The 27,500-nt window shown below is 44.6% G+C and overlaps 3 protein-coding genes across 5 annotated transcripts in view; 1 reads left to right on the top strand and 2 right to left on the bottom strand.

Annotated features, from left to right (window-relative positions):
- shc1 (SHC (Src homology 2 domain containing) transforming protein 1) overlaps positions 1–13,873 on the bottom strand; it is a 21,732-nt gene extending 7,859 nt beyond the window's left edge. Inside the window, exons 1-5 of one of the 3 annotated variants that reach the window (XM_083678723.1) lie at positions 13,681–13,873; positions 9,640–9,686; positions 2,097–2,261; positions 1,647–1,717; positions 807–870 (exon numbers count right to left, since the gene is read on the bottom strand). In XM_083678723.1, the coding sequence (XP_083534849.1) occupies positions 807–870; positions 1,647–1,717; positions 2,097–2,261; positions 9,640–9,651 (312 nt within the window). In that variant the 5' untranslated portion in view covers positions 9,652–9,686; positions 13,681–13,873. Of the gene's footprint in view, positions 1–806; positions 871–1,646; positions 1,718–2,096; positions 3,663–9,639; positions 9,687–13,680 lie in introns of those variants that run through there. The other 2 variants (XM_083678724.1, XM_083678722.1) reach the window with 2 other exon arrangements.
- Positions 13,874–14,891: 1,018 nt separating this feature from the next.
- flad1 (flavin adenine dinucleotide synthetase 1) lies at positions 14,892–19,269 on the top strand. The gene is made up of 10 exons (XM_083679335.1): positions 14,892–14,911; positions 15,613–15,814; positions 15,961–16,338; positions 16,547–16,660; positions 16,773–17,040; positions 17,377–17,524; positions 17,686–17,784; positions 18,027–18,216; positions 18,436–18,509; positions 18,739–19,269. Exons 2-10 carry the CDS (start codon positions 15,647–15,649, stop codon positions 18,872–18,874), a joined length of 1,575 nt encoding a protein of 524 aa, XP_083535461.1. The 5' UTR covers positions 14,892–14,911; positions 15,613–15,646; the 3' UTR covers positions 18,875–19,269.
- A 5,048-nt stretch (positions 19,270–24,317) lies between these two features.
- The window catches only part of efna4 (ephrin A4), a 31,503-nt gene continuing 28,320 nt past the window's right edge, over positions 24,318–27,500 (bottom strand). The window contains exons 4-5 of the mRNA XM_083678902.1: positions 27,252–27,278; positions 24,318–27,101 (exon numbers count right to left, since the gene is read on the bottom strand). Of these exons, the coding sequence (XP_083535028.1) occupies positions 27,007–27,101; positions 27,252–27,278 (122 nt within the window). The 3' untranslated portion in view covers positions 24,318–27,006. The remainder of the gene's footprint in view (positions 27,102–27,251; positions 27,279–27,500) is intronic.

Raw genomic sequence — 27,500 nt, 5'->3', positions numbered from 1 at the left:
GAACAGCTGCAGGCTGTAAGTGATCCTGACTGGCTTAGCTGCATCACAAGCATGACCGATGGTTGGTGACTGTGTGAAGTTCACATGGTCTGGTGCCCAGTCTGACCCAGCTCAATACTGCCAACCTCCTTTCCTCCAGCCCTCCTCCTCCCCTTATAACATCATCTTTAGGTTGTTTGTAGTTTGTCCCAAAGCACAAACAGTAAAGGCCTGGGTTTAGCCATATGTCCATCCTCTATCCTCTGTCTAGTCAAGCGCAAGCTTCAGTCTAGGCCAGTCCAGACAACCCAGTCTGGCCACAGTGTTGCATGTCCCGACATTCCTTAAACCAATCCATGAGGGAGACTGCTGGATATAGCCACCTGTTGTTTGGAGTGTTTGGATGGATGTTTTTAGTCTGACAGGAATGCTCTCCCACACTCACCCTTTAAAAGCAGCCTGGAGGCTGGCTCTGCTAGTCTGTGGTGCCCGGCCCCGCTGCCTGGGGGTGGCTTAGTCTGGCTGTCAAAGACCTATTCAGCACTCCTTCTTATGGATGGGACCAATAGGGTGGGTGGACAGGGCTTGGTAATTACCTGTGAGTAGTCCAGTAACCACAAAATGGACACTATGCCTACACCCGTGTGTGTGTGTGTGTGTGTGTGTGTGTGTGTGTGTGTGTGTGTAGCCCACTGACCACAGAGTGGACAATCCAGCTCTAAATCTAGCTCTTACCCACAAAACCCTTCCTATGGACATCCACTTAACACACATAAATAAATGATGTGTGTGTGTGTGTGTGTGTGTGTGTGTGTGTGTGTGTGTACCTTTCTCCTGCGTTGGGCTCCTTTGGCTCCGGGCACTGCCTCGCACACCACTGAGATAGCTTCTCTGAAAACAGTATAGAGGTTACAATAGTGAGAAAGACACACCCACAAATGCCATCTCTCTTACTAATCTCTCTTGCCCTGTCTTTCTTTCATTCTCTCTCTCTCTCTCTCTCTCTCTCACACACTTTCCTGGATTTCACACTTGTGCAGCAGATTAGATGATATCTGCCAACATGTGACACAAAAGTTTATCGTCCCTGGCAACCACACTCCTTCCCGCCGCGGAAGACAAACATCACTACGGAAACCAGAGGGAAACCACCAGGATTCCAGAACATTCTAATTTAGGGCCTGGGAGAGCAGCAGTTGTGCTGAAGCAACACATGAAAACGTACAGAAAGACACAAGCACGGTCTCTGACACACACAGTCTCTCTCTCTCTCTCTCTCTCGCACACGCACACACACACACACACACACACACATACATACATGAGAGAGCCAGTCAAACTAGAGAGAAAGAGAAAGCAATTGGGTGGAGGTGACTAGCCTGTGTCTATGTGGTCAGCTCTGTGCTTTACAGTAGACTCAGGCCTCTGTTTCTCTCCATCCCTCCCCCCACCTACACTGACCACAACTGGGGGAGGAGCAGCGAGAGACAGAGAAAGAGCGAGGGAGGGAGAGATTAACTAAAAAGGGAGATAGATGCATTTTTAATGTGAGAAGAACCTGGGGTCTGGAGCAGATTGTGTGATGTTGTGTGATCATCTCTGTAGCTGCATCATTTACCACACACAGAGAAACAAGTGGGGGTTGGGGGGGGGCAGGGGGGTCTCACCTGGTGACCTGAGTTCTGGTGTTGAAGTCGAGCGCCCTCATAGACTGCAGTACCTCCACACAGCCCATATACTGCACAGGAAACAGGAAGGGAACACACATTAATGGATGACACTTCCTACAGCAACCCCCACTGACCACTGACCGGATTGAACACAATAACAGAGGAGAAAGGGACAGGGCTGTGTCTATTCTGTTTCCACAGAGAGAGGAGGGAGGGAGAGAAGTGTGTGTGTGGGTGTGAGAGAGAGAGAGAGAGAGAGAGAGACAGCAAGACAGATAGAGAAAGAGAGATTTGATAAGAGATGGATAGATACAGACAAGAGAGACGTTGATATAAAAAAAAAAAAGAGAATTTCAATAGAAACAGACACAGTATGTGGACAGAAAAATGATGCATAAATAGCACTGAGATAGCCAGCGACACAGACAGTGTTCCAGACACACTCACCCGCACGGAGTAGGACACCCCAGTGGTGCTGACAACTTGGTCTGAGTGCAGCCAGCCGCGGGTGGGCTTGTTGACGAAGGAGCCATGGCGCGTCCACTCATCTCCCCCAAGCTGCCCCCCTTCGACCCGCGCCCGCCTGGACGCCCCTCCCAGCCGGTTCATATCCTGCAAGGGGGGGCGAGGGGGGGGAGAGGGGGCTGTTAGTGAGGGAGGGGGGTGACGAGGGGGCGAACTGGAACTTAAACGTTCACCCCTTGAGGGCTCCACGGGCGCCTGAGTCTGCTGAGACCTGCTGGAGGCCTTGAGGCCTGGGAGTAGAGTAGCAGAGACGCCCAGGCGAAGGGCTCCAATTCTGGGGAAGAAGGAGCAGAGAGTTGTGGGGCTGTTCTCAGCCCGACGTGGGGAGGAAGGGGGCAGGATGGGGGTAAGAGAGGAGGAGGATAGGGAGGAGGGTATTCCTGGAGGGGTGAGGGGGGTGGCTGGGGTTGAAGGGGGGAGAGAGGAAGGGTTGGAGTTGGTTTCGTCAGTTGAGCTGAGAGATTCACTCCGAAAGTGGGTGTACTTTGTTTTTGGAACAAGCTCCATGATGGAGATGTTCAGTGTTATTTCAGTGATAATATAACAAGTCCACAGAGGTTAGTGTGATTCAGTCTGAAGCACAGATGGTGGTTCTCTCTATTTCTATATTCGGAGTCTCTCTGTCAAAAACACACTGTACTCTTTCGTTCTCTCTCAGAGTCCGGAGTTTGTCCATCTGTCCTGTTTTCTTTCCTCCCCTCATCATCGTGCAGTGCGGCAGACACTGCGCCAGACGGCTTCATCCACGATAAAAGAACGAGACAGAATAGAAGAGAGAAAGAACAGTAATTGAATATCAAAAGGATGCCGTCTCTCTCAGTTCAAACCCAGCATACAAATGGGCACACAGTCTATGGGCGACGTTTGTAGTCAGTTACTGGAGCAGCTGCAAGTATTGTGAGTAATACAGTTGATTTGCGCAACTCAGCAATGGCAGAACGTCAACTTCTGTCTCATCACGTCTCTAGCAAGACCTCACTGAGAACTAGTCATCCAGCTGTCGAGAGCACCATGGTGAATCAACATAGAAACTCAGTAAATGATTGTCTCAACACCCACACACAACAGTGTGTTACTACAACAAGGGGCCTACCCTCGTGTGTGTTTGCATGTGTTGCTCAGTATAAGCCTTCTCTACCCACACTGGCTTTGAGAGAGAGAGAGAGAGTGTGTGTGTGTGTGTGTGTGTGTGTATGTGTGTGTGTGTGTGTGTGTTTCAGCGTGTCCGTGCAGTAGCTCACTCTGGCAGCTCTTGCTTGACATGGGCCCATAAAAATCCTATTAGCTGCCAAAGAGTGTATCAGGAGAGATAGACACACAGAAACACATCGCCAACACACACTATGCATGTGCAGACACATGCATAGCCCCAATGGGTTGATACTACATAGAGTGTACCTGCAGAGCTCAATATAGCCAAGTTCCACTAACATATAACCAGACAAGTATTCTCTGGTTATATGTTAGTATTCTCTCTCTATGTTCTTGCCTCTCAGGCTTCCAGGCTGCTTGACATGACCATTGAGAAACTTTGCTCTCTCTCTCTCTCTCTCTCTCTACACTCTGTTCTCTCACTCCCTCTCTCTCTTCCTCCAGACGGTGTCGTGTCCTCTCTGGATGGCTCTGGCTCTCTCCCTCTCTTTCTCCCCCTCTTCTTCTCTCCTCCTCCAGATGACTTCTGGCGCAGCCACTGACCCTCTCTCTGTGCTCCTCTCTCCCTTCAGCCTCTCCTCCCTCTCTCCTCTCCTCTCCTGGAACCCCTCTCTCCTCCTCCACACTGTGTACTCCGCCAACCTCTGGCGCTCCCGTGCCTCCTCTTTCTCCCGCTCCACCACTTCCTCTCTCCTCTTCCAGATGATCTCTCTCTCCCCCTCTCCCCCTCCCTCGTCTCCTCTCCCGTTCTCCAGGACAGCTGTGAAAAGTCCCTATCAAGTTGGAAGATTCTCTCTCTCTTTCTGTCGCTCTCCCTATCACTCTTACTACAGCTAGAGGCTACACATTCTAACCTAGTTATAGACACCAGTAGATAAGAAAAAGACAAATAGATAAGAAAGACTGGGCCTGTTGTTGGCCTGTACCTGACTGAGGTTTCTGATATGGCTAAAACAGTAAGGCTGCCCTGGTTAGAGTACCTTGTTTAATACTGCCGCCTTGGTTAGAGTGTATTCTGGAGCACCATTAAATCAGAACATAAGAGGTTGAGTCTGAGATGTCTTTGTCTAGAACAGTGAAGCACACTGCAGAAGCACAGCGGTGATGTAACATTTGAAAATGTAGGTCATTGGCTGATGACGACCACCCCGTTGGGCTTGTTATGATAATAATGAGACCTGATTGGTCTGATTTGAACTCCCTACCCAGAGATCCCTGAATGGTACTGGAGGCCCATTAGAAACAACGGGGAACTCAATCACCCAACCACAACACTCAATTACACCTCAACTCCTCCCTCTTTCTCTCTCTCTCTCCTCATGCCACAAAAACAGTCTAGTTTAAAGCAAAACGCCAAGCTGAGTCAGTTACCTGAGAGAAGAACGTGTCTTTCTTGACACAGCACAGCACGGTAGGTACGATGTGGTCCAGCCCAGTACTAGCCTCTTTTTCTCTCTCGCTATCTGGACAGGGTTTCTCTAAGCAGCAACAAAACAGTAGAAATGTGCAGATCAGTGCTCACTAAACACTGAAGCTAACTACTGTCATAACACCGATGCACACGGCACAGTCCAGCCAAGGAGAAAAACTGTCGTTTTTACATGAACAGGCTCCAGCTTCAAGGCCCAACAAACAGAACTGTCTACAGAGGTTCAACCCCTGACATCAGAAAGCTGGCAAACACTACACTATCTAGTTTTCACTATCAGTGCTGTTCAAGCACTTCTCATAGATTCCGTCAACTGACCTTTACTTGGTCAGGTTCGTCCCACTGAGATACGCTTACTTACAAGAGCTAAAAGGTCCACTTGTACTAGACTGAACATTTGGCACCAAAGATTCAGTGAAACACGAGAGAAAGGTTGACTATTCGACAGACTACCATTTCAAACTGAGCAGTGCTAATGGCTAACACCATGTGTGTCTGACTGCAGAGTGTTAATGGCTAGCAGTGTGAGATCAGATGCATAGCAACAGGCGGACGCCTACACCAGTCTAGCACCGCAGGGGGATTGTCTGCTAAGCCTGTCACTGCGCTAGACACAGTTATCTGTCTCCTCACAGCCAAAAAGCACCAGAAAGAACCAGGATTCACAAACTGCGAAATTGCAATGATGGTCTTAATAAGACAACAAATGTATGGCTATGAAGGTCTTTAAACAGCCTATGTATGGCTTTGACGATCTTAGAACAGCCTATGTATGGCTCTGACGATCTTAGAACAGCCTATGTATGGCTTTGACGATCTTAGAACAGCCTATGTATGGCTTTGACGATCTTAGAACAGCCTATGTATGGCTTTGACGATCTTAGAACAGCCTATGTATGGCTCTGACGATCTTAGAACAGCCTATGTATGGCTTTGACGATCTTAGAACAGCCTATGTATGGCTCTGACGATCTTAGAACAGCTTATGCAGGATTATGATGGTGAGTGTGGGAGCACTGCAGGTAAGCACTGCCTCTGTGTCAGTAGAGATGAGCAGTGACAATGTAGATACCAGCAATTACCAGTCCGTAAACATGAATAGTAAAACTGTCTAGCCTAGTAGCGTGTACTAAGTTAGAGACTACTGCAAAAGTGTTTGTGAATGCTAGTGCTCTCAAGGGTGGAGAGAACAAGTATGTTTGCACAAATACAGAAGGTAGTACACTGGTGCTAGTATACATACAAGGGGGTCTGGCCCCCGGCCAGAAGATGATTAGTGCACAGAATAAAACACAGTGTAGGTCAGACAAGTGCAGAAAAGATGACCCTCTACATGAGAAAATATCCTGAGTCTCCTACAGACAGTTAGAAAATACACCAACACACACACCTTAGTACAGAAAATCACAACTACACAAACATAGACAATCTGTTAATAGACTACACAGCTGAAAAGAGTGATATGCACACATAATATCCGTATAATAATCAGAATATATTTTAGATGTATCCGGTAATTTCTGACATCGTCTTGGCACACCTGGCAAGGACGGTAGTTGCCAGCGAAAATGGTTAAGTTGGCATGGCATATGCCAGAGAGAGAGAGAGAGAAAGAGATAGAGACAGCTCACCTCAGACCAAACTTCATTTGCTCTAACCACCTAGCTTTAAATAGACTAGAGTCTTTAATTTACACATGTGGATAAATGACTAGAGGACTGCGGCACCACTGACACACAACCCCACCGGCGGTCTGGTCCAACCTCACGTACTGTCTGGACAGGTCGCCTAAGGCCATGGAACACACAGACACAGAGTCTGAAACAGCACCAGTGTTAGAAAAGAAAAAAATAGTAAAAAGAACTTTACATCTTTCTCTCAGTCTGTCTCCGACTGCAGCCCGTTGCTATGGCAACAGACATTAAAAGAGAAGCCTGCAGAGGATCTATATTCAGAAGTCCTGACAACGGCAAAAACCTTCAGACAAAGAGATAACTGCTTCCACAAATCAGAGCGGAGCAGAAGCTCAACGGATCAGACTTCCCATTACGGCTTTTATATCTAACAGGGAAAACTACAGAGACTCCTGAAGAGATCAATAACGTTCAGGAAATGATCAAAGTTGGGCCCGCGTCGCGCCAGCCATAAAACCCAATCAATGTTGACATCCCAACCCGGCTGAACACAGACTCCAACAAGAACACATGCACCAGCTGAACATCTAGGCTAATATTGCTTCAGAGAAAAACACTTTCATCTACAACAGACAACATCATAATACTTCACTAAGCACTAATAGACAACAGTGATGTTTAGAAAATTTGCATAACAACAACCTGAATATTTCTGTAGGCTTAACTGTATAGTAGCTAACAAATAATGTGAATGTATAATCATATGCAGAGCAGTATTTTCCTCCTACAAAGAACAGAAAAAAATCACAAAGTGATAAAAAAATGATTTGACATTTAACAAAGTGTGTTATTTTTAGTTTAGTTTTGATTTATGCAGGTAATGTTTATTCACTGAGAACTCCTCCTTTGCTTCAAGAGTGAATGAAAAAGAAACAAAAAGAATTGTTCTGTTTTTTTGTGATTTAAAAACCGAGTTGATTATCCATAGTGTCGGTATAAGAGAGCTCCATATTCACATCATACTGTAACTGTAACCATATCCATGTCTAAACAGTGACACACTGTCCGCTCTTTCCTGTCCCCTCTCTCTCTCTTTCACTCTCTATCTCTGTCCACTCCCTGAAAAGCGTGCTCTTCCTCTGATCCCGTCTTCCACTCGTTTAAATCACACAGTCATTGCCAGCTCCTCATATCCTCTCCATCTATCCTCCGTTTGTCCTTCTCCTCTCTTTCCCCTCTCTCAGCAGAAGGTGTAACAACAGGACGGCAGGGCTGAACAACGGCACTCCTTCATTGTATTCCTCTCCTCCTCTCGTGTGTGCCTCTCACTCTCCCTTTCCTTCCACCTCTGTCTGTGTGGAAGAGACGAGCACACTGTCTGTCCTGCCCTCCTCCCTGTCTGGCTGGGTGATGCTGCCTCTCTCTCTCTCTGTCTTGCTCACACACGCGCTGCTGCTGCTTTTTTTCCTTCCTCTCTGCCTCTCTCGCACCCTACCCCTCCTCCCCTTTGCCTCTCTCTCCTCCCCTCCTCTCCCCTTTCACTTTGCAGTCTCAATGATTTAACAGTATCCACACATACCCACTGAGCGATGTTCACACACGCATAATGCATACACACTTAGGGGAGAGAGAATGGGTTGGAGGGTAAGAGGGGGGAGAAGGGATGCAGTAAGAGGGGGGAGAAGGAGGGAGGGAGGGAGGGAGGGAGGGGGAAACAGTCCATGTGGGATAGTCAGAGGCTCCTCCCTTACTCCTGTTTGGTAACCTGAGAAATTGAGGGAGAGATGGAGAGAGGGAAAGAAAGGGGGGGAGGTAGGGGAGACAGACAGAGGAAGAGAGGGAGGGAAGAGTCTTTTTCCTTCCTGCCTCCCTCTGGGCTTACACAGATGGAGTCTGATTTGAGGACATTGTGAATAACCTTGATGTACAGCATGGACAAATATGGACATCTGCCATTCAGATAACAATGCAGTGCTATTACTGCAGCCAACCACTCCAGCTCACTGGTGGTAAAGAAGGGGTTAATCATTACACACATAATACACAACATATTAAACAGAAACAAAAAGAAATTCACCTAAAGTGTAAAGAACACAAATTCTCTAAGAAGCAAAAGCAAAGTGACCTTATGAGGCAGAGAGAAGACACAGGAACCCAGATGAGATCGGTTTATATCACCCAGTGATGAGGAACCCTATTTAGATGAGAATCATTAGCAAGAACGCAGCAGAATAGTAGAGAGAAAAACCCTAAGGAGGAATCTCAAATGACACCCCATGTAGTGCACTACTTCTGAGCACAGCCACAGCCCTACTCTGCATGCAGTATGCTACTATCCCAGGCTGGTCTCTGGCCAACAGTAGTACACTTGATGGGGATTAGAGTGTCATTTAAGACCTAAACCTCCCAAGACAGAATCAGAGAGCAACAGACAACAGCATGCATGCTGGGTGGGATGAACAGTCAGTGACCAGTGTCAACAGTGCAGCGTTACAGAGCGTTGCCAGGAAAGCGTGATTGTTGAACGCACACCCTACCCTTCACCCACACAGGTCACAGTGTGATACAAAGTGATTGTTGTGATTGTTGAACACACCCCAGGTACCACATACACCAGGACCCTCACCAGTTAAACATATAAACACAGTGGCATAGAGGTTCATATGGGTTGCTCATCGTACCATCTGGGATCTTTAGCAACGCTAACAAAGAGAGACTCCCCAAGGGGCTAACGTCTGACTAATCATTTTACAGCCAATCACTGCTGAGTTCTTGGCCCTTTGCCTTCCCATGCATCCTTCCCATCCTAGAAGTAGGCCTCTACACTGATCTAACATAATTAATGCAAGCAAGGGTTCCACATAGCTTACACAATGTGTAAGTCACATAAACACTTGAACATTGCCCTCATCTCCTATCACCACGGTTACGCTTGTTTGCTCAGTGTGTCCAATGTCATAGCATACAAGGGGTGGTGTTAGAATGTTAGAATTGTAGCTTTTTCTAGGCGACTCAGAGCAAAAACTGTTTAATGTCAGCATTACTTAGCATCAGGCCATCTCTTGTGAATTCAATGATCGTTTTTATTCATGGGGAAGTTGCGTCATAGTTTATTGTTCGCTCGAAATATCTGAGATGAGGAGCAAATAAGGTATGGCCTTTAATGTTGAGGTACGGAGAGTGAGAATGAGCAACCCCTATGCTTCTGCGTTTATGTGTGTGAGTGTGTGTGTTTATCTAAAGTTCTTACCACATATTCCATCGGGTAACACTCTGACTGCCTGTGTGTCTGTAACCCTAAAAACACCAAAGCGCACATCAGCACACGGTACACACACTCTTAGCCCAAAACAGAGTGGTGTACACAATCACACAGCCAATCATAGTAAGCTTCATTGCCCCCCCCCCGACAATCATTCCCAGCATGCTTTGCTCCAGGGATCAGCTGTGGAGAGAGTCATGTGTCACTTCTTAGCAAAGTTGGACAGTCGCAGAGATAGTGTGTCTGTGTTTGTGTCTCATTTGGCAAGCTGTTAGCTGGATTCACAACTAATAATGTTGTGTGTGTGTGTGTGTGTGTGTGTGTGTGTGTTTGCATGTTTAAACAAATACTTTGGCATGAAAGGAATTACCTGCAGGGACTGTGTCTGTGCCTCTGCTTGCCCCACTCTAGCATGCCAGACATCCAGTGTGATGTGTGAGTCAAATTAAGAATGATGATTGGGTCTATTCTAATGCATCTGTACTGAGCAGATCTGCAGATCTGCTGTGTGTGTGTGTGTGTGTGTGTGTGTGTGTGTGTGTGTGTGTGTGTAATGTAATCTGATTTGGCCAGGCCTCAGTGCAGAGGCCCGGAGATGATGTGACAGGGAACACTGTATGGCCTACTGCCCAGTGAACTGGACCAACCTGTGCAGACAGACGCATTCCCCAAGACAACGCCTGTTGCCTGGCAGATCATTAAGAAGAGGTATTATGATAATGATGACGATGATGATGACGACGAAGGTGGAGGAGTGTGACTCAACAGAGCACCATTCAACATCACAACATAAGGACCACAACATCATTGGTCTTGAAAACAGAAGCAAACGCATGCACACGCACACGCACACGAGCAAGCAAGCAAGCACACGCACACACACAAAGATGACAAATAATGATATCAGATCATGTCTTCCGAACGTGATGGGACAGGTCCAGAAATAGGCAGGGAATTGGATTGGGGGTAAATCAATGTGATTAGTGGGTGATCCTGGACATTAGATTACTCAGGCATTCAGGAGGGCTGGCCGTTTAACAGTTCCCCCACGCACTCAGCAAACATGTGAGTCGGCTATTTTGGGTTGGTCTCCTCTCCCTCCCCCCCCGCCCTCTCTCTCTCTCTCCGTCTGCTCCTTCCTGCTCACTCTCTTTAGTTCCCTCTTTCTCTCCCTGTCTCTCTTGTTTTCCGGAAGTCTGCCTCTCCTCCCATCAAATTAACTTTTACTCCCTCTCTCTCTCTCTGGTTAAATAAGTGACAGTCAGTCTGTTCCCTCAGTCAGTACTAGGGTAGGATAGATATCGCTAGATCCAACGAAGAAGAAACATATTTTGCTCGCTCTCTTTTTCCTCCTCCTCTCTTGCTTTCCTTTCCCTCCACTTGAATGTGCAGATGTTGAGACTAGAGTGAGTATTAACCCTATTCTACAGGGCCAGCACACCAACGACTTTATAATATGGGAGCCATAACAACTCAGTCAAAGCCATAGTGTTATGGCTGACAGAGACCACTGCACTGCTCTGACTGCACCCATAGCCAGTCAGGGGAAGTCTTAGAGTGTAACACCTGATGAACAATTAGCAGGAAACCGGCCCCTGGACAAGAGCAGGAAATGAGACTGAAACAGGCTTCTGAAACAGTGACCCAACCTGAGGTGTGGCTGACCTCGCCTGGTAGAGGTCATACAACCCACTGTTACCATGCAACAGGGAACAAGGAACGCCTGACGCAACACTGAGAAGTAACATGAACACTGAACCAAGCACAGTTTAATGAAGTGGATGAGCTGATCTGAGTCTGACAGTTATATATAGGCAATATTTGTGTACAGTATGCCAACCCTGCACAATATTTGCCATATGAATGCTGTGCATAATACTGCCAATTTGCAATGTGAAAACTGTGCAACATATATTGCCATGTATTTGCTATGTGAAAGCTGTGTAGCATTATGACCATGTAGGATAATGGTGAATAATGGATAGGTGTGTGTGTGTGTGTGTGTGTGTGTGTGTGTGTGTGTGAATAGTGTCGTTAGCATTAGCCTGTTGCTATGTGAGCTCTGTGCATCCTGTGTAGGAGGAGAGGAGCAGAAAGCATAGCTGAGCCTCCCCTCTGCTGTGTTGAGAAAGAGACGTCCTACTCAACCACAGACTCAGACCCTGATTACTGAATCTGCAGCGATGGTTGCAGACAGTCAGCGCACAGGACACTCAGGCCATACAGATGCACGGTCTTCCATTCATAGAGACTATAAAACACTTCATACAAAGCTGCCAACGACAGCTGACACAGAGCAGTACTTTGCCAGCTGCTCGGCTCGGCTTGGAGACTGTCCAATATTAGGCCACTACCAGAAACTGACACCTAAATCCATGACTGTTGATAATCGCAACTAAGAGGTGGTATTTCATGAACCTTTGTCCACGAGTAAATGATGCCTATTTCCTAACACACACACGGATGCACACACACATGCACAAACCTTTGGATGGTGTGAGATACGCACAGCTCTCACAGTTGTCACACATGCCTGTCACACTGGACTGAGCTCTTATGCTTTTGATTGATAAAGTCTGAATTTGATTAGGAAGATCCAATTTTTATTAAGTGAGTCTTGGTTTGATCAATCAGTTCTGTGCCAAATTGAGAGTGGCTTTGCTTTGATTGATTGACTGATTGGTTGATTGGATTTGGATGTGTGTGTGAGTGTGTGTGTGTGTGGCCTTCTTTCTTGTAACCTATCAGATCTGACCATCCCCCTCACCATAATTTTCATCAACGGGAGAAAATAGAAAGATGTCATTGGCTGTGCAGTCTGAGGAGTGTGTGTGAGTCTGATAAGGGAGCCAATCACATTCATACCCCTCTATCCATCTCACATACCCCTGTATGTATACCTGTCTGTCAGTTGGTCTGCACCTCTGTCTGTCCATCAGGCTGTATGCTGGTAACCTGTAAGTAATTGGTCTCCTGGGTTTGGGTCTGTTTGCTGTGGCCCAAGACACCCCTCAGACCACACTGCTGTCTCACAAGAGATCAATCTATGCAGAGAGAGGTGTAGCCATAACAACTGGGTGTGTTTACACATCAGACTATGCTTGTACTGACTGATACACCCTGAATCATATCCTACTGAGAAGCCTGGCACAGCTTGGTTTTGAATGTACTGATGCCTACCATACAGAACAATCAGTTACACCAACATAGCCTACTCCAGAGACATTTCTTTGACTGGGTTTGTTACATATAATTTAGGCTAGATGCTAGTTGTCTGCACCGCATAGAACTACTAGATCATCTAAGTCACAGTCAGATTTCCAGTATTTATAGAATACAAATAAGAAAACACACCCCTTGATTTAGATAAAATGGTGTGATGTGATAAATATCTGATATTGCCTTATCTTAAAAAAAACCTATAGGCCTACTCCATTGTTTATGTTTCTGTTGTCATAAGATATTTTGTAAACAAATGATGTATAGCTTCACATCAATAATGCATCATGGGTGTGTCATTCCTCGAGCATTATAGTATATTGTGATATAATTCAATATAATGTATAATGTAATACATTCAATATTATTCAAATGATATTTGCACGTGAAAATAGGGTGTAATTAAATTACTTTTGTGTTGGTGTCTTTCCTGCCTAATAGGCCTAAAATCGCTGTTCTTTCCTCTTTGCTGATATCCCATTTTTAACACCAAAAGTGACAACAATGATGAAGGTAGCTGCTGCGTACGGCCCAGCTACTTTGTATCAGTAGGCAATGTGTTACTGTAACTCGATACAGTGTCGATGTCGTTTGATAATACTAAACAGAGTGCTGCTGGAAGAAGTATTTTCTAACATTATGCCATATCAAAAATGAATAAAGGAAATGGTAGCCTCGTGTCCCTTGTTTATGCTACTGTATACAAATAATTCGAATGTCATAGAGTGTCCCACGTTCCAACACGCAGCACTGAAATTCCAACCAGCCATGCCCAGAGAAGTGTGGTCAACTTTGACCAAAAGAACTTACCAGCTTTCTTCCTCCAGTACCTATTGTGTCTTTCCTTTTGTATTAAGCTGTCAATTCTCCTGCAACTTCAGTTAAAGTACATTTAGGAGGCTGTGTTCGAAGGTAAGACCCGCAAGCTGTCTTACAGTATTCATATGAACTTCATAAGAAACAGGGCTGAAACTTTTCTTCTCTCCTTTCCCTTCCTTTCTTCCCCCCGCCACCCCCCTTTCGACGGTCACGAAAAAAGCCACTTCCGCGAACAAATGGCAACGTCATCTGCCTTGGCTGCCGCTCCGCTGTTTGTGGCCGTGGTCTAGCTGCACCTGGCCTGGACCGTAGGCGCGCGGCTGACAGCCAGATTGCGCAAAAAGAGAAGTTCCCGCAATAATAAACCACCCATACAACCGACTTTGCATAGCTACATGCAGTCCTTTGTTGATTCACACATGTTGTATTTGCATATAGTGTAGGCCTAACTCAATGTATTCCTGATAAGCCACAGGACCATTGTTTATTGATTAAATGTGGGGCCAGGGTCTCTGGTAAAGCGTAGCATGTGAAGAAAATGTTTTTTTTTTAACGATTTAATTAAGTGTAATAACAAACATTTTTTGTGAAAGGCAGAAGAATGTGACCCGTTTTTTTTTCCAAAAGACTGCATACCAGGACAAATATCCGTGAGGTTTGAGCTGTTCAGGTATAATATTGAAAAAAAGTTCAATACAGTCCTCTGCTGGCGAGTAGTCGAAGCGCGCACCACACACGCCCCCTAACCCCCCCCCCCCCCCCCCCCTCCTCCGCATACACCTACTTTCTGACATTTTCCTAACACTTCTGTACTGAGAAGCACAAAATCTACTTCTAGACCCAAATTCTGAACTCTTATAGGACGTTCTCATGTCATTCTCATTGTCACATTACACATTTGTTTTAACTGTAAATATTGTCACATATGAAACAAAATACATTGTAAAAATCTGTTGCGACTCTTGTTGCATTGCATCATGAATCATAGCTGCTAGTTACTCCTTTACCTATATTCTGCCTTTGCTCTCAGGGGAGATAGGGGGTAACTTTTTCGTGCAACACAAGACTTCGTTACTGTACTTCCGCCTTACACAAACAGCGGGGTCATTCAGACCCGCCTTCTCGTAGCTCATTCGCTCTAGACAGCGCTTTGTCGTTTCTGATTGGTTCGCTAGGTTTCACCAGAGTGCTCATAGTACATAACAATATATGCGACTCCAGGGTAAGTGCCGATTAGCTTCGTAGTAGTGGTATCAAACACATGATTGTTGCTATCTTCCGTCTGCCCGGCTAGAGAGACAGGATAATCTAGTCTATAAACGGTGTTTCATGGCAATCGTGCACACGAATAAAAGTCTATGATGCACACAAGCTAGGCATGTTCACTGGATGTTGTTGCACTGGCTGAACTGGTGCAAGCTAGCTAAATCAACTGTCAACATTTACTAGTCTAGCCAGGTGCCCGGTGGCATTTACAACAGAAACCTTGTTATTTAAGAACTATTGTAGAAGTTGCTAGAAACCTTTCGGCTTTCCTTGCCGGTCGTATTTACTGGTTTGTGTGTTGCAACACAGGTTTTAGCCTCATCCTGCTTGATTTTCAGCTGAAAGCAGCTAGACATCCAACAAATTGCGAAATGTCGCTCAAGTCATGGTCGACGACATGATGAAAGAAACCCCCTTCAAATAGAGCCCTCCAGTACTAAGTTAATTAAACTTCACAGTTCTCTTGATCCAGTGATTGCATTTTGTTAATGTTGAATGCCTGGGTACTTCCCATCCTCATGTCCTATGTGTCTCTGCTCCTCAAACCCCACACCCAACTGTCCCCCTCTCTCTACCACCTCCCTATTCCATCTCTCCCCATTCTTTTTTCTCTCTTCAACTGCCCACCCACCCATCCTTTCTCTCTCTGTCCTTTAGTTGTTTCTCCTCCTCTCTTGTGATTCTGGTCTGAATGCTGCACGTCGTTACGAGACTCAGTAGAGCAGCGGTGCGTCTGAGGAGAATGGCGGCCCAGATCACCACGTCAACCATGGCCCATAACCACCACAGCTGCTGTTCCCAGGCGAAGCTGGGCGCTGTCACTGCAGCCATCCTAATCATTGGGGATGAGATACTCAAGGTGAGACTGGAGGTGGTTTTGAGATATATATGCCTGGTTTTAAATCAACCCCAGCCCCTATACCTGTAGTGTTTTGTAGATCTACTGAGACTGTCATTCTCCTGTCTCTTTCCCTCCCTTCCTCTTCTTCTCTCTCCCTCTCTCAGGGTCACACATTGGACACTAACAGTGCCTTCCTGTCCCGAGCCCTGAGGAAGCTGGGGGTGTGTGTTCAACGCATCACCGTCATACCAGATCAACAGGAGGTCATTGCTAAGGAAGTTGCTGCCCTCTCACCCCAGTACACACACCTCATCACTTCCGGGGGCATAGGCCCCACCCATGATGACGTCACATTTGAGAGCGTTGCCATGGCGTTTGAGGATGAGTTGCACCCCCACCCCGAGCTTAAGAAACTGGTTGAGGAGTTTTTTGGGGTGGTGGATAAGGAGAGTGCAGCCATGAAGCTGGCGATGGTGCCTCGCTCAGCTAAGCTAAACTACGGAACAGACCCTCAGACTGGGCAGCCCCTACGCTACCCTCTGGTCAGTGGCTCTGGAACCAGATAATACGATGTCATAATAATCTGAAATTAATTATGATAGATGGGATAAATGGGAGCAAAATGTTAGACACAAGTTATGTGATAGAAGAGGACAGGAAGTCGTCATGATTAAAGCCAACTGGTTCCATTCACAGATTTTGAGATGACTTCACTCCCTAATCCTTCCCTCCATACCTCCCACTGTGTAGGTCAGTGTGCGTAATGTGTATATCTTCCCCGGGATCCCATCCCTGCTGGAGAGGGCCTTTAACGGGCTAGAACACCTGTTTGCTGGCTCAGGGACCACCTTTCACACACGAGAGGTGACGCCATGGCTCAACTTTATGAAATCCGTCAGGAAATGTTTTCTGTATACTGTATATGCCACTGAACTGTGCCCCAGTTATCTGACCTAATACACTGACCATGTTGTAGGTGTTTGTGGATGCAGACGAGGCGTTGATAGCCCCGGTGCTGACCCAGCTGCAGGCAGGCTGGGGGAAGAAGGTGGCCCTGGGCTCTTACCCTGACTGGCTGAGTAATTACCACCGTGTCAGGCTGGTGCTGGACTCAGACAGCCAGGAGGAGGTGGACCGGGCCAGGGCGCAGCTGCTGGACGAGCTGCCCAAGGGGAGCGTGGTACCGCTGGTCACTGACCCAGTGTCCATTGCTACTGAGGAGGTGTACACACTGGCTAACAGCGGTGAGAGAGAGGGAAGGAGAGGGAGCATAGACAGATTGAGGGGGGGGGGGGGGGTAAGGGGAAGATTGAGTGGAAGTGAGACAGATACAGAACAGGTGAGGGGTAAAAGAGGAAGGGAGGAACTTAGAGGTGAGAGAAACAAGACTAAAATACATCTTTAAAAAAAAGCAGAGAATGAAAAGTGATAGTGAAACACTTTGGGTGGATAAAGGGTTAGGATAGATTTGGGTAGAGGAGGGTTCGTTACCATGGACCTCTACCACACGGAGGGACTAGATAGACTACAGTACATGACTACTCCACCCATAACCACATCTGTCTGTGGAAACTCTATAGGCACTCCGTTGGGTGACAGTGTGGCAGCAGCGCTGAAGACCATAGAGGCGGCTCTGGATCAGTATTCAGCGAGAGAGGTCTGTGTTGGCTTCAACGGAGGAAAAGACTGTACGGCACTACTGCATCTGTACTACGCAGCACTGAAGAGGTGACCGAGGGAGGGTGGGAGGGAGGGAGGGATGGATGAGAGGATACTTAGAGAGATTTTAATTATACTCTACTAAATGGATCTTTTATTGGAAAATCTATCCTCTCTCTCTCTCTCTCTCCATCTCCATCTCTTCCCTCTTCACTCCCCTTTCTACTCAGGCGGTATCCTGAGGGTAAAGACAAGGTGAAGGCTCTCTACATTCGCATTGTCTCTCCTTTCCCGGAGATGGAGAGATTCCTCCAGGACACGATAAAGAGGTGAGCCATGCCCTCTATCCGATCCCCCCTGAACTCTACACATCCCATGTTGCTTCCACATATGGAAAGGCTCTCTATTTAGCAAGGCCCTATTTGTTCCTTTGTACATATGATCCAGATCTGTTTTTGATGAGGGGTATTATCCAGCAACACAGTCTCAATAGCATTAGCTTTGATAGGCGGTTTGCCCAATCCCCATACATGAAATCATGGCTCACTGTTTAGCAACGTCTGCCCCATAGGTATGACCTGGAGCTGTTCTCGGTAGAGGGCAATATTCGGCAGGCATTGAATGAGGTGCAGGATAGGAAGCCAGAGCTGAGAGCAGTACTGATGGGGACCAGGAGGAGTGACCCCTACTCACACACCCTCACCCCCATGTGTCTGACTGACCCTGGCTGGCCTGACTACATGAGGGTCAATCCACTACTGGTGAGACACACACACACACAAGCACACACAAGCAAACAATGTGCATAGCCAATGGGATGTTTTACTAACAGTGTCCTCTTTCTTTACCCCCCCCCCCCCTCTCTCTCTCTCTCTCTCTCTCTCTCTCTCTCTCTCTCTCTCTCTCTCTCTCTCTCTCTCTCTCTCTCTCTCTCTCTCTCTCTCTCTCTCTCTCTCTCTCTCTCTCTCTCTCTCTCTCAGGACTGGACGTATCATGATATCTGGTCTTTCTTGAGGACTCTCTATGTGCCCTACTGTATTCTCTATGATAAAGGGTAAGACCACTTCACATCCTTCACTGCCTCTCCAGTACCCCCTCCTAGTATAGTGCTTGAACACATTGTTTCTACTTACAGATAAGCACATCTGTACCCCTCAATTCACTGTGTGGATGTTCTGTGACTGCCCTGTAAAATCCCTCCTTTTCCATTGTCGCTCTGTGTTCACCGTCACTGGTACATGATTGGCTCTAAGTCTTCTGTCCGTCTATCCGTCTCCTCACAGGTACACCTCATTGGGCAGCATGGACAACACCTGTCGAAATCCCTCCCTCCAAGTGGTGGATGGGAGGGGTGTGAGCCGCTATAAGCCTGCCCACCACCTGGAGAATGAGGAAGAGGAGCGCAACTCTCGTGCCTGATGATGATGATGATAATGTCACTTCCGTGTTTGTACGTGCCTGACCTTTGATCCAGATATAAGTTGCACAAAGGTCTAGGATCAGCTTATTCTCCCCAAATCCTACACTTCATCATTTCATCAGGGCCCACCCCAGCAGAGAAGAAGGGGGGGGAGAGAGAAGAGGAGAGGAGAGGAGAGGGGAGGAAAGAAGAGGAGAGGAGAGGGGAGATGGAGCAGATTTTATGAAGGTGAACTGAATGAAAGAACCATGTGCTGATTGGGCTGCGTAATGAGAGTATTGTGACTGAAATGTGCGTGTGCGTGTGTGTGTGTGTGTGAGTATAAATGTGTGTATGAGTGTGAGAGTCTCTGAATCTAATGATATTGAAACCTGTGGTTTGCAATAAAACATCAACCTGTCAACTGTGTCCTTGTTGGTTAATTATTTGCAACTGTTCTGTAAAAGGGGAAGAAGAAGAGGTGGAAGGTTGTCACAGAGTGAGCGAGTATTCAGTAATGTTTTGTAGTATTTACTGCAATTTGTTGTCATGTAATAGTAATACAACATAAGACATTCTAAACATTGCATGGTTTAGAATGCAGCTGGGGGAAAAGGAAGGAAAGCAAAGGGAGTTTAGAATCTCCTTTCTCACGTACATCCACCCCCTCGCCCGCCGCCCCCCCCTTTTTTTCTTACACACACATACTAAATGAGACTGCAGACTTGAGACTTACATAATATGTGGCCTATATTCTTCTCTGCAGGGTGTGTTGCATTAAATAAAACCTGGAACTGATACAAGCCTCAATTAGAACAGATAATAGCCCTACTTCCTCACTGGGAGTTTAATCGTGGGGTTAATTGCCCTGATGTTTTTAGATCATGGATACAACTACCTACCACATTATTGTGCCAGTTCTATGTTTTTCTCCCTTATGTTTAGGGTTAGGACTTGGGGACGTTAAATGGGTCCTAGATCTGTGCCTATAAAGCAACTTAATCCCAGGCCTACAGTAGAAGTCTACACTGTACTGTACGTGTATTCCTTTCTCCATCTGAGTAGATGCAGTTCGGGTGTCTGACCTCATGGGCGCGTTGTTCTCACGTTTTCCATTTACCACCGTGATTACAATAAATTACTTTTTCTGTTTTCAGGCGTGATTGAATCCCGGCGTATCGACCTCTTCTCCCCGCCACCTGGAGATTAGTCAACGCCGCTGCAGCGGGGATCGATACCGGCCAATCTAATAAAGCGGGTCGCTTACGAGGCCGCCTTGGGCCGCACACTGTTACACCGCCAATTACCATCTCTGCTCTGGCTGTATCTCACTCTCACCTCCCAAACTCCACTGGATGAGCTGTTAGAGCGTGCTCAAATTATTATTAATAACAACAATAACAGAGGCAATAAGAGAAGCTTTATAATCATAACACAAGTAATGGTGTGATGGAATGGTGAAATCAAATCGTCTAGACTATGATATATGTAGGGAACTTGAGGTGATTATTTGTGTGTGTGTGTGTGTGTGTGTGTGTGTATGTGTGTGTGTATATATATATATCAGGGGTTTGACTGTCTGTACCAGTGGAGCAGGTGTTGTGTGTGTCTTGGAATGAGGAGCTGATATGTGTTGGAGGTTCAGAATGTGTGTGTGTGTGTGTGTGTGAATGCATATCAGTGGGGCTGGTGTTTTGTTAGTTCAGTAATCAGGGTCAGTGTTTACATGTAGCATGTCTCAGCCCAACAAATTAGCTCATCAGCTCATCAAATTAATTTGATGAAAGAAAACGTTTGACAAACTTTGATTTTGGATTGAACTACCCCTTTAACTTCCCCAGATGTAAGCCTGCTTCGGTGAATGTGATCATGTTCTAAAGGCGTACGTTCCTAATCCAATTCCATGCTGGCTCCTTCAGTGTAAAACGAGACAGAGGCAGCATGAGACAGCAGTTCAGCTGAGAATCCTGAGAGGGATGCTTAACACCGAGGATGAATAGTCTCTCAGTTGTTAGAAGTCATCCATAGAGGAGAAACCTTTAAGTCTATGCAAATCACAAGCCGATCTGCATGTAAAGTCAACCAACCAGAACACAGGAAATAGGATGCTCAGTATCAAAAAGTGTCACACATTTAAAGTGGATGAAAGTGAGAAAGAGAGGGAGAGCCAGAGAGAGAGAGAGAGGGGAAGAGCATTCTGACATCTCTCATGTGTGGTGTGACTGAGTGAGGGGGTTTGAGTCTAGCTTTGGTTTCCTCCCATAAAGGTAGTCTCATAATCATCCATTTGTCACAGTCCTGAGTTCAGTCCATAACACCAGGACCCCCTGCTTGTTTCTGAGTACATGGGATAGTTTTAAAAATTCATTTCAAACAAGACATCAGGAGGTTCACTTAAAGGAAATGAACCGTACCTCATAGATTCCAAACCGGTTTTCTGAAACTGATGAGAAAATTCACAGCATTTAGATTTGGAGACGACGGAGTTTGTACCCAGGATGTTAACAAAGCGCAAGATATCTCGAAGTTACTACTTGTAATGTCCTTCAGATTGTTCCCATTGAAGTAAGGACATGATGGCTCTTGAAGGGAGGATGTGTCTGAGTGTTCTTGATTGGACATGTCATTGAGATTGAGGTCTTGAACGGTTGGTAGAGTATGCATATGCTATAACCTAAACATCCCAGATATCCAAACATTAAGTTGAGGTTTCTGGTCTTTAACAAAAGCTCCCTCTCTTTGTCGCCTGCAATGATCTGAACAGGCAAGTGATACACGTTGAAAGTAAACAGGGCAGAACTCAACTACAGGATGTGCTTTATTATGTCCCTGTCTGTCAGGTCAGTGTGGATGAAGGGAAGCATATGAGGTGAGGAGGCTATTGAGACAGAAATGGTGTGTCCTTGTTGCCAAGGAAATGGTGTGTCCTTGTTGCCAAGGAAATGGTGTGTCCTTGTTGTGCACAATACAGGCTTGATATTAAAAGAACATAAAACAGACCCACAAATCCTCCATTTTCCCTCAGAGTGTGAGTTAGAGAGCTTTGAGAACAGAGAGAAATGATGTCATTGTGTGCATTTATAATTAGAACTAGGTCATAGATGACAATTCAGAACTAAACCATTCATTAAGTACAAATGTAAACATGTAAAACATTTGGAGAGGAGGTATTTCTTACACGTCCACAAACCAAAAACAAACAAACTTTCCTTACACGTCAGTCCATCTGAACAAAATAAAGGTCACTGATTCAAAACCTTACAAATTGGAAAGTCAAAAAGATATAGAAATGTGTCAAACAAACTTAAAAACGTGTCTTTGGCCTCACTTACTGTTCTAAAAATGCTGTTAGTTAATAGAATAAGAATACTTATGTAAAGTTTATTTTCTTTAGATCAACTTTTGACTTTTAAAATGTTTCTGATGACACTGGGATACTCAGTGTTCAATACGTAGGAATGTTACTCTACTTATTCTTAAATATGCACGACGCAAAGCATCACTTCCATCTGGAGGAGAAACAAAAACAAACCAATAACAAGATCTGCTGAGCCTCCCTCACATCCACCTCTTTGTCCATTTTTCGCATCTTTGTAAAAAGCAGCCAAGGCTAAAGAAATCTCTCAAAGAATGTCCTTCCTCCTGATGATTGCAATGAGATCATTCACAATGCAGGTCCCAGATTGCCCCTTTAACGTTTCATTTTGAAAGTAACACAAATTATCTTTGAAAGTAACAGAAATGAAGCTACTTTTTTAACTTACTTGAGTTGTTTCCTAGACTGGAACTTTTACTTGTATAGTAAAATTTCACTGAGGGAATAGTACTTCTATTTGACTAGGTTATTTCAGTACTCTTTCAACCACTGCTTAAGTATTCATAATAGTTTCTTTTTGTAAGTTATTAGTTTCCTTCCTCCCTAAGTCGTTGAAAAAAAACTACTTCACACATAACCTAATCGGCAACATGTCTGAGGTTTTGACAACTGCTGGTGTTTACTCAAGAGGTGGTTATGCCTTGAACAGGTGAAGTCCTACCTATCTGTGGAAAACAGCATCAAAACATAAAAGGATCATGGATTTGACAGATTAACAATCTCTATGCTTTGTGTCATGGAACACCGCAGGTATTAAACCTTTACCACGTTTTGCAAATAAATTAGATTTTGTGTTAGCTCAGCTGAGCAAACTGAAAGCCTTCCTAGCGTTTCTTCAGGAGACACACATCGGACCCATGTTTGCATGTGATGAGAAAGAGATATGTAAACTATCTTACAGTATGGTTACATGTGGAAAAGTCCTTTCTGTAGCAGAACACAGTAAAGGTGACTCTCAAGGTTTCTTCCTCCCAGGGAGTTTTCCCTTGCCACTGTGCCCCATGTTTTTCTCCCCTCTAGGGAGTGTTTTGCTTGGCTTGCTTTTTGGGGGTCTATGGTGCTGTGCTAGTTCATATTGTTTGTATTGTATTTAATATTTTATTATGCTATACAAATACATTTTATTGAAACAATTTGATTGATATTGTTGTAAATCCTGCAAATGTGTTTTTTTCCTATTGGACCCTTTTCCTATTCACCTCAACCTAGGATGGAATAGAACACAAAAACCTCGATGCGAAATTGTTGTATTGTCACCTCATTGTGGACATTTTCCTAACATGAAACATTTAAAAAGATTTCCTTGTAACATTATATTCCACTGTGCCCTCCATACTGGCTGCTACTGGCAGTAATATTAACTGATGGTGATGGGACTGGCCTATTGTAATGGGAATATAAAAGCGATTAAAGGTCAAACCCAAAGCCAGTCCTAAACACGTATCAACTGTGACAAACATATCATCAGTTGAGATCATAAACCATGAAATAAGAAGCATTATCCCTCATATCCAGGATATTGGATATCTAAATTCACAAGAGGCTATACATTACAACCTATATAAATGGAAATGTATTTTCAGAAGATAGTTATTTCAGTTATTTAGATGTACTTTTGTGTATTTAAAAAAATAAAATAAATAAATAGTGTAAATAGTGTAAATATTATGCTTCATGAAAGATGTATTAGCAATGATGCATCAGAGTCTCCCTGGAGTCTATGGGATGTCTCAGTCTTATCAGGCCGTTGCCGACCATAGATAAAATAAAAACTCAGCTCAATATTCCTCCGGGTTCCTCAGATTACAATGGCCTCTTAAACCACAAGGTCATTTGAAGTCCCTGAAGTCTCATTATCAAAATCCTCCTGTGTATTATACATGATACGTCTGTATTCCACAAATAACTGTGTGTTTGTGTGCATAATACACAATATGTTTGTATTCTACAAATAAAGGTTTGTGTTTGTGTGTATTATACACCTTTATCTGTGGAATACATACATATTGTGTATCAAATAAACAATAAAAATAAAGACATAAAATAAACCAAAAAAAACACAAGAAGCGAACAAGAGGTTATTCAAGTTCAGTTTTTGCAATCATATTTATTTTTCCGTTTTGCCTAAAAAAGGGCTCAGATTGCAGTTCGCTCTTCATAGAAGACGCTACATTCTTCACTAAAATGTGAAACAAAAAACACAAAACAAAACAGGAAGCAACATATACATTTTTTCTATTAAATGATTGTAAAATTCTCTAATCCTGGCATTACCAGATTTATACCACAGGATTCCAGACATGAGTTCACACCCAATTTATGATCATCACAGTAAATATGACTGAATAACCTGCTTAGATGAGACAACGTGATTTAAACCGTGATTTAAAGCATATTGACATCCAAATGTGTCACAATTCCACAGATGAGCACTTTAAGTGCTTACTGGCAAAACAAATACTGGACATATTTTTGCTAGAAGTCAAAGATTGTTTCCTAAATGCTGTGACCAAACACAATTTTAACAACAGGGAAACACTAGGACCCTATACTACAATTGATTATGAATGAATATTTGGCAATGGTAAACTAATATTCTGAATTACGATTTATAAATTAAATTATGTCAAGTGTTATTGTTGTAGGATCAAATTAATATTCATAATTTCCATTTCACCTGAAAACAACGAACAGCATGTTTATCTGGTATTTCATAGGCTGGTGAAACATTTGTAACACACACATGCACACTTTAGGTGCAATAGATTCTCCTGATATTCATCTTGAAAAAGGAAGACAATGAATGCATTGTAGATGTAATTGATCATCTGTTAAACCAACATCTCATTGAGAGTGATGTGTACAATTTAAATAAAATTATTACTTTGAGGAAATAATTGAATTCATTCAAGGATTTGTTTAAGCAACAGATGATAAAATAGATGTTTTATAACCAAAGTATTCCCAGTTTGTATTACCGCACTGAATACCTTCATTTATTGTCATACTCGGACAATTTTGATGGACCAAAACGCAACAGAGAAAATCGAAAATTCCTCTAGACGTCATACACATTTCTACAAATATTCTAACCCAGTTCAGCTATGATTTTTTTTTTTTATTATTATTATTTTTTTTCTTCAGAACATTGCAAATGATCCAAAGGACACAAAAATGTCTAAATCTCTGAAAACATAATTTAACTGAAAACCTAAAATAGAGTTTTCCATGCCCTAAAACGAAAAACCATTTTTAAAAAGAAACATTAGCTATGGGTCCCCCGTTATTGGTGAAGGCCTCGTCTGGTTAAGTGCTCAGCAGACATTCTAAATACCTGCACAACTGGTTGTTCAGGAGCGTCAGCCAATCAGCCAATCAGTTTGAAGCGTGCTCAGTGGAGTGAGGTGAGGCGATGCCTTCTGTGTGTGGCCCACGATTCCATTTCATCCACTTTTGAGACTGAAGAAGAAGGATGGGGCAGGGTCAAGGGGTGGGGGCAGTGGGGGGCTAATGGGTACCGGGGCACCCAATACTGGAGGTGAAACACCATTCCTCCTAGTAGCAGGTCCAGTCAAACCCAGGTTGGATCAGTATATAAGCACCGAGTAGCAAGGTCTATCCTCCAGTCCCTGAGAGGCAGGGATTATGGCCCAGTCCAGACTCCAGTTTTACCAGTCAAACCAGTCCAATCCCAGTAGGGGGCGCAGCAGCCCTGCCAGATTACTCTGGACTAAGGAGATTCTTCAGGTTTCCATTCCATGGTGTTGGAAAAGACATTCTGATCTAGGCAGTTTGATCACTGGCTCACTTTTTTCAAGTCTAGCCAACTTTAGTGTTTGCACTTTGGATGCAAATGATACATCTAACAAAAAATAGAAGAGTCTTTTTTCTCAAAAAATCTTTCCTGTCTGGTCCATGTAAATCATGTTGCCTACTCCAGAACAGAGTAGTGCTGTTCAAAAGCAGCCAACTGCCTGTCTGGTCTGCTCAGTAGTACATGAACAGTTCAAGGTCTGGTGGTTCACTTTGGTTCAGTTGGATGCTGATGTTCAGATAAGAGACAGGAACACAGGGGAGAGGGGAGAGAGTGACGGTGAGGAGAAAAGGTGTGAAATGAAGAATGAGAGCTTTGATGGTGGATTAGCGTTGGTCTGTTTCAGAGGGAGCTCTGGTCAGGGGCGAGGGATGGAAGAGGAGGAACAAGAAGAAGAGTGACTGGGCACAGAACAGAGGAAGGGAGGAAAGATTAGTGCTACTCCAGAAATTACAGAGATGATGTATCGTGTATTGGAGTGTGTGTGTGTGTGTGTCACAACAAAGCCTTATGGCTCTACATTTATGGTACATTTTATTCAGACAATTTGATAGATGAAATGGACAAGGAGTGTAAATGACCATGATGTGAAATAATCAAATTCCATTTCCAGTTCAATTTCTCGAATGAATAGAACTGACCGGGGAACATTATTATGAGGGAGGGAATCATCCCACAATCACTGCATGATTTAACAATCAATGAGACTTGAATAGGGTGTTTGAGTTAGGAACCAAATACAAGTCAATGGACCTGTACGAGAAGTGAATCACGGTGAATCGGTGTATGAGTCCCTGAGTCCCTTTGGCTCTGTCTCAAATTATACCCTACACCCTGTGTAGTAGTGAAATACTTTCAACCCAAAGCCACATATGGGGAAGAGGGTGTCATTAGATGCAGTCAGTCTGTATCTACGGAGAGGACAGGGGACATGTACGAGGTCAGTGGTGAAAAGTGGGAGGTTAGATGGTGACTAAAAGGAAGAGAGGGATGAAGAAGAGGAGAGGAAGAGGAGCTGCCCTCACTGAACACACGCTGCTGCGAGGAGCTGGAGTACCTGAGAGAGAGAGATGGAGAGAGATCAGCACATTAGTCCTTTATTAACACCATCAGAAGAGCATTTGTGTACGCATCTACGCACGCATGCGTGTACACACACACACACACACACACACACACACACACACTGAGATAAATTGAATCATACCTTGTTCTGACTTGGACCCATTTGTTGCTAGGAGGGGGAGAGGGGAAAGAAAAAGAGAAAAATAAGTAGTTATTTCTATTATTTTCTGGTTTCTCAACACTACAGCCATATAACTGTAGGACGTCCAAGGAACCCACAAAACAGACAAATGACCAGGGGAAGGTATTTACCATTCCTCAAAGCCAAACACCATGAAAAATGACTACTGACTGCGCAAACCTAAAATATGTCCCCAATGCAAATTCTCTT

The sequence above is a fragment of the Argentina silus genome (genome assembly GCF_951799395.1).
Source record: "Argentina silus genome assembly, chromosome: 10".
Classification (NCBI taxonomy): Eukaryota; Metazoa; Chordata; class Actinopteri; order Argentiniformes; family Argentinidae; genus Argentina; species Argentina silus.
This window is presented reverse-complemented; position numbering and strand designations above follow the sequence as displayed.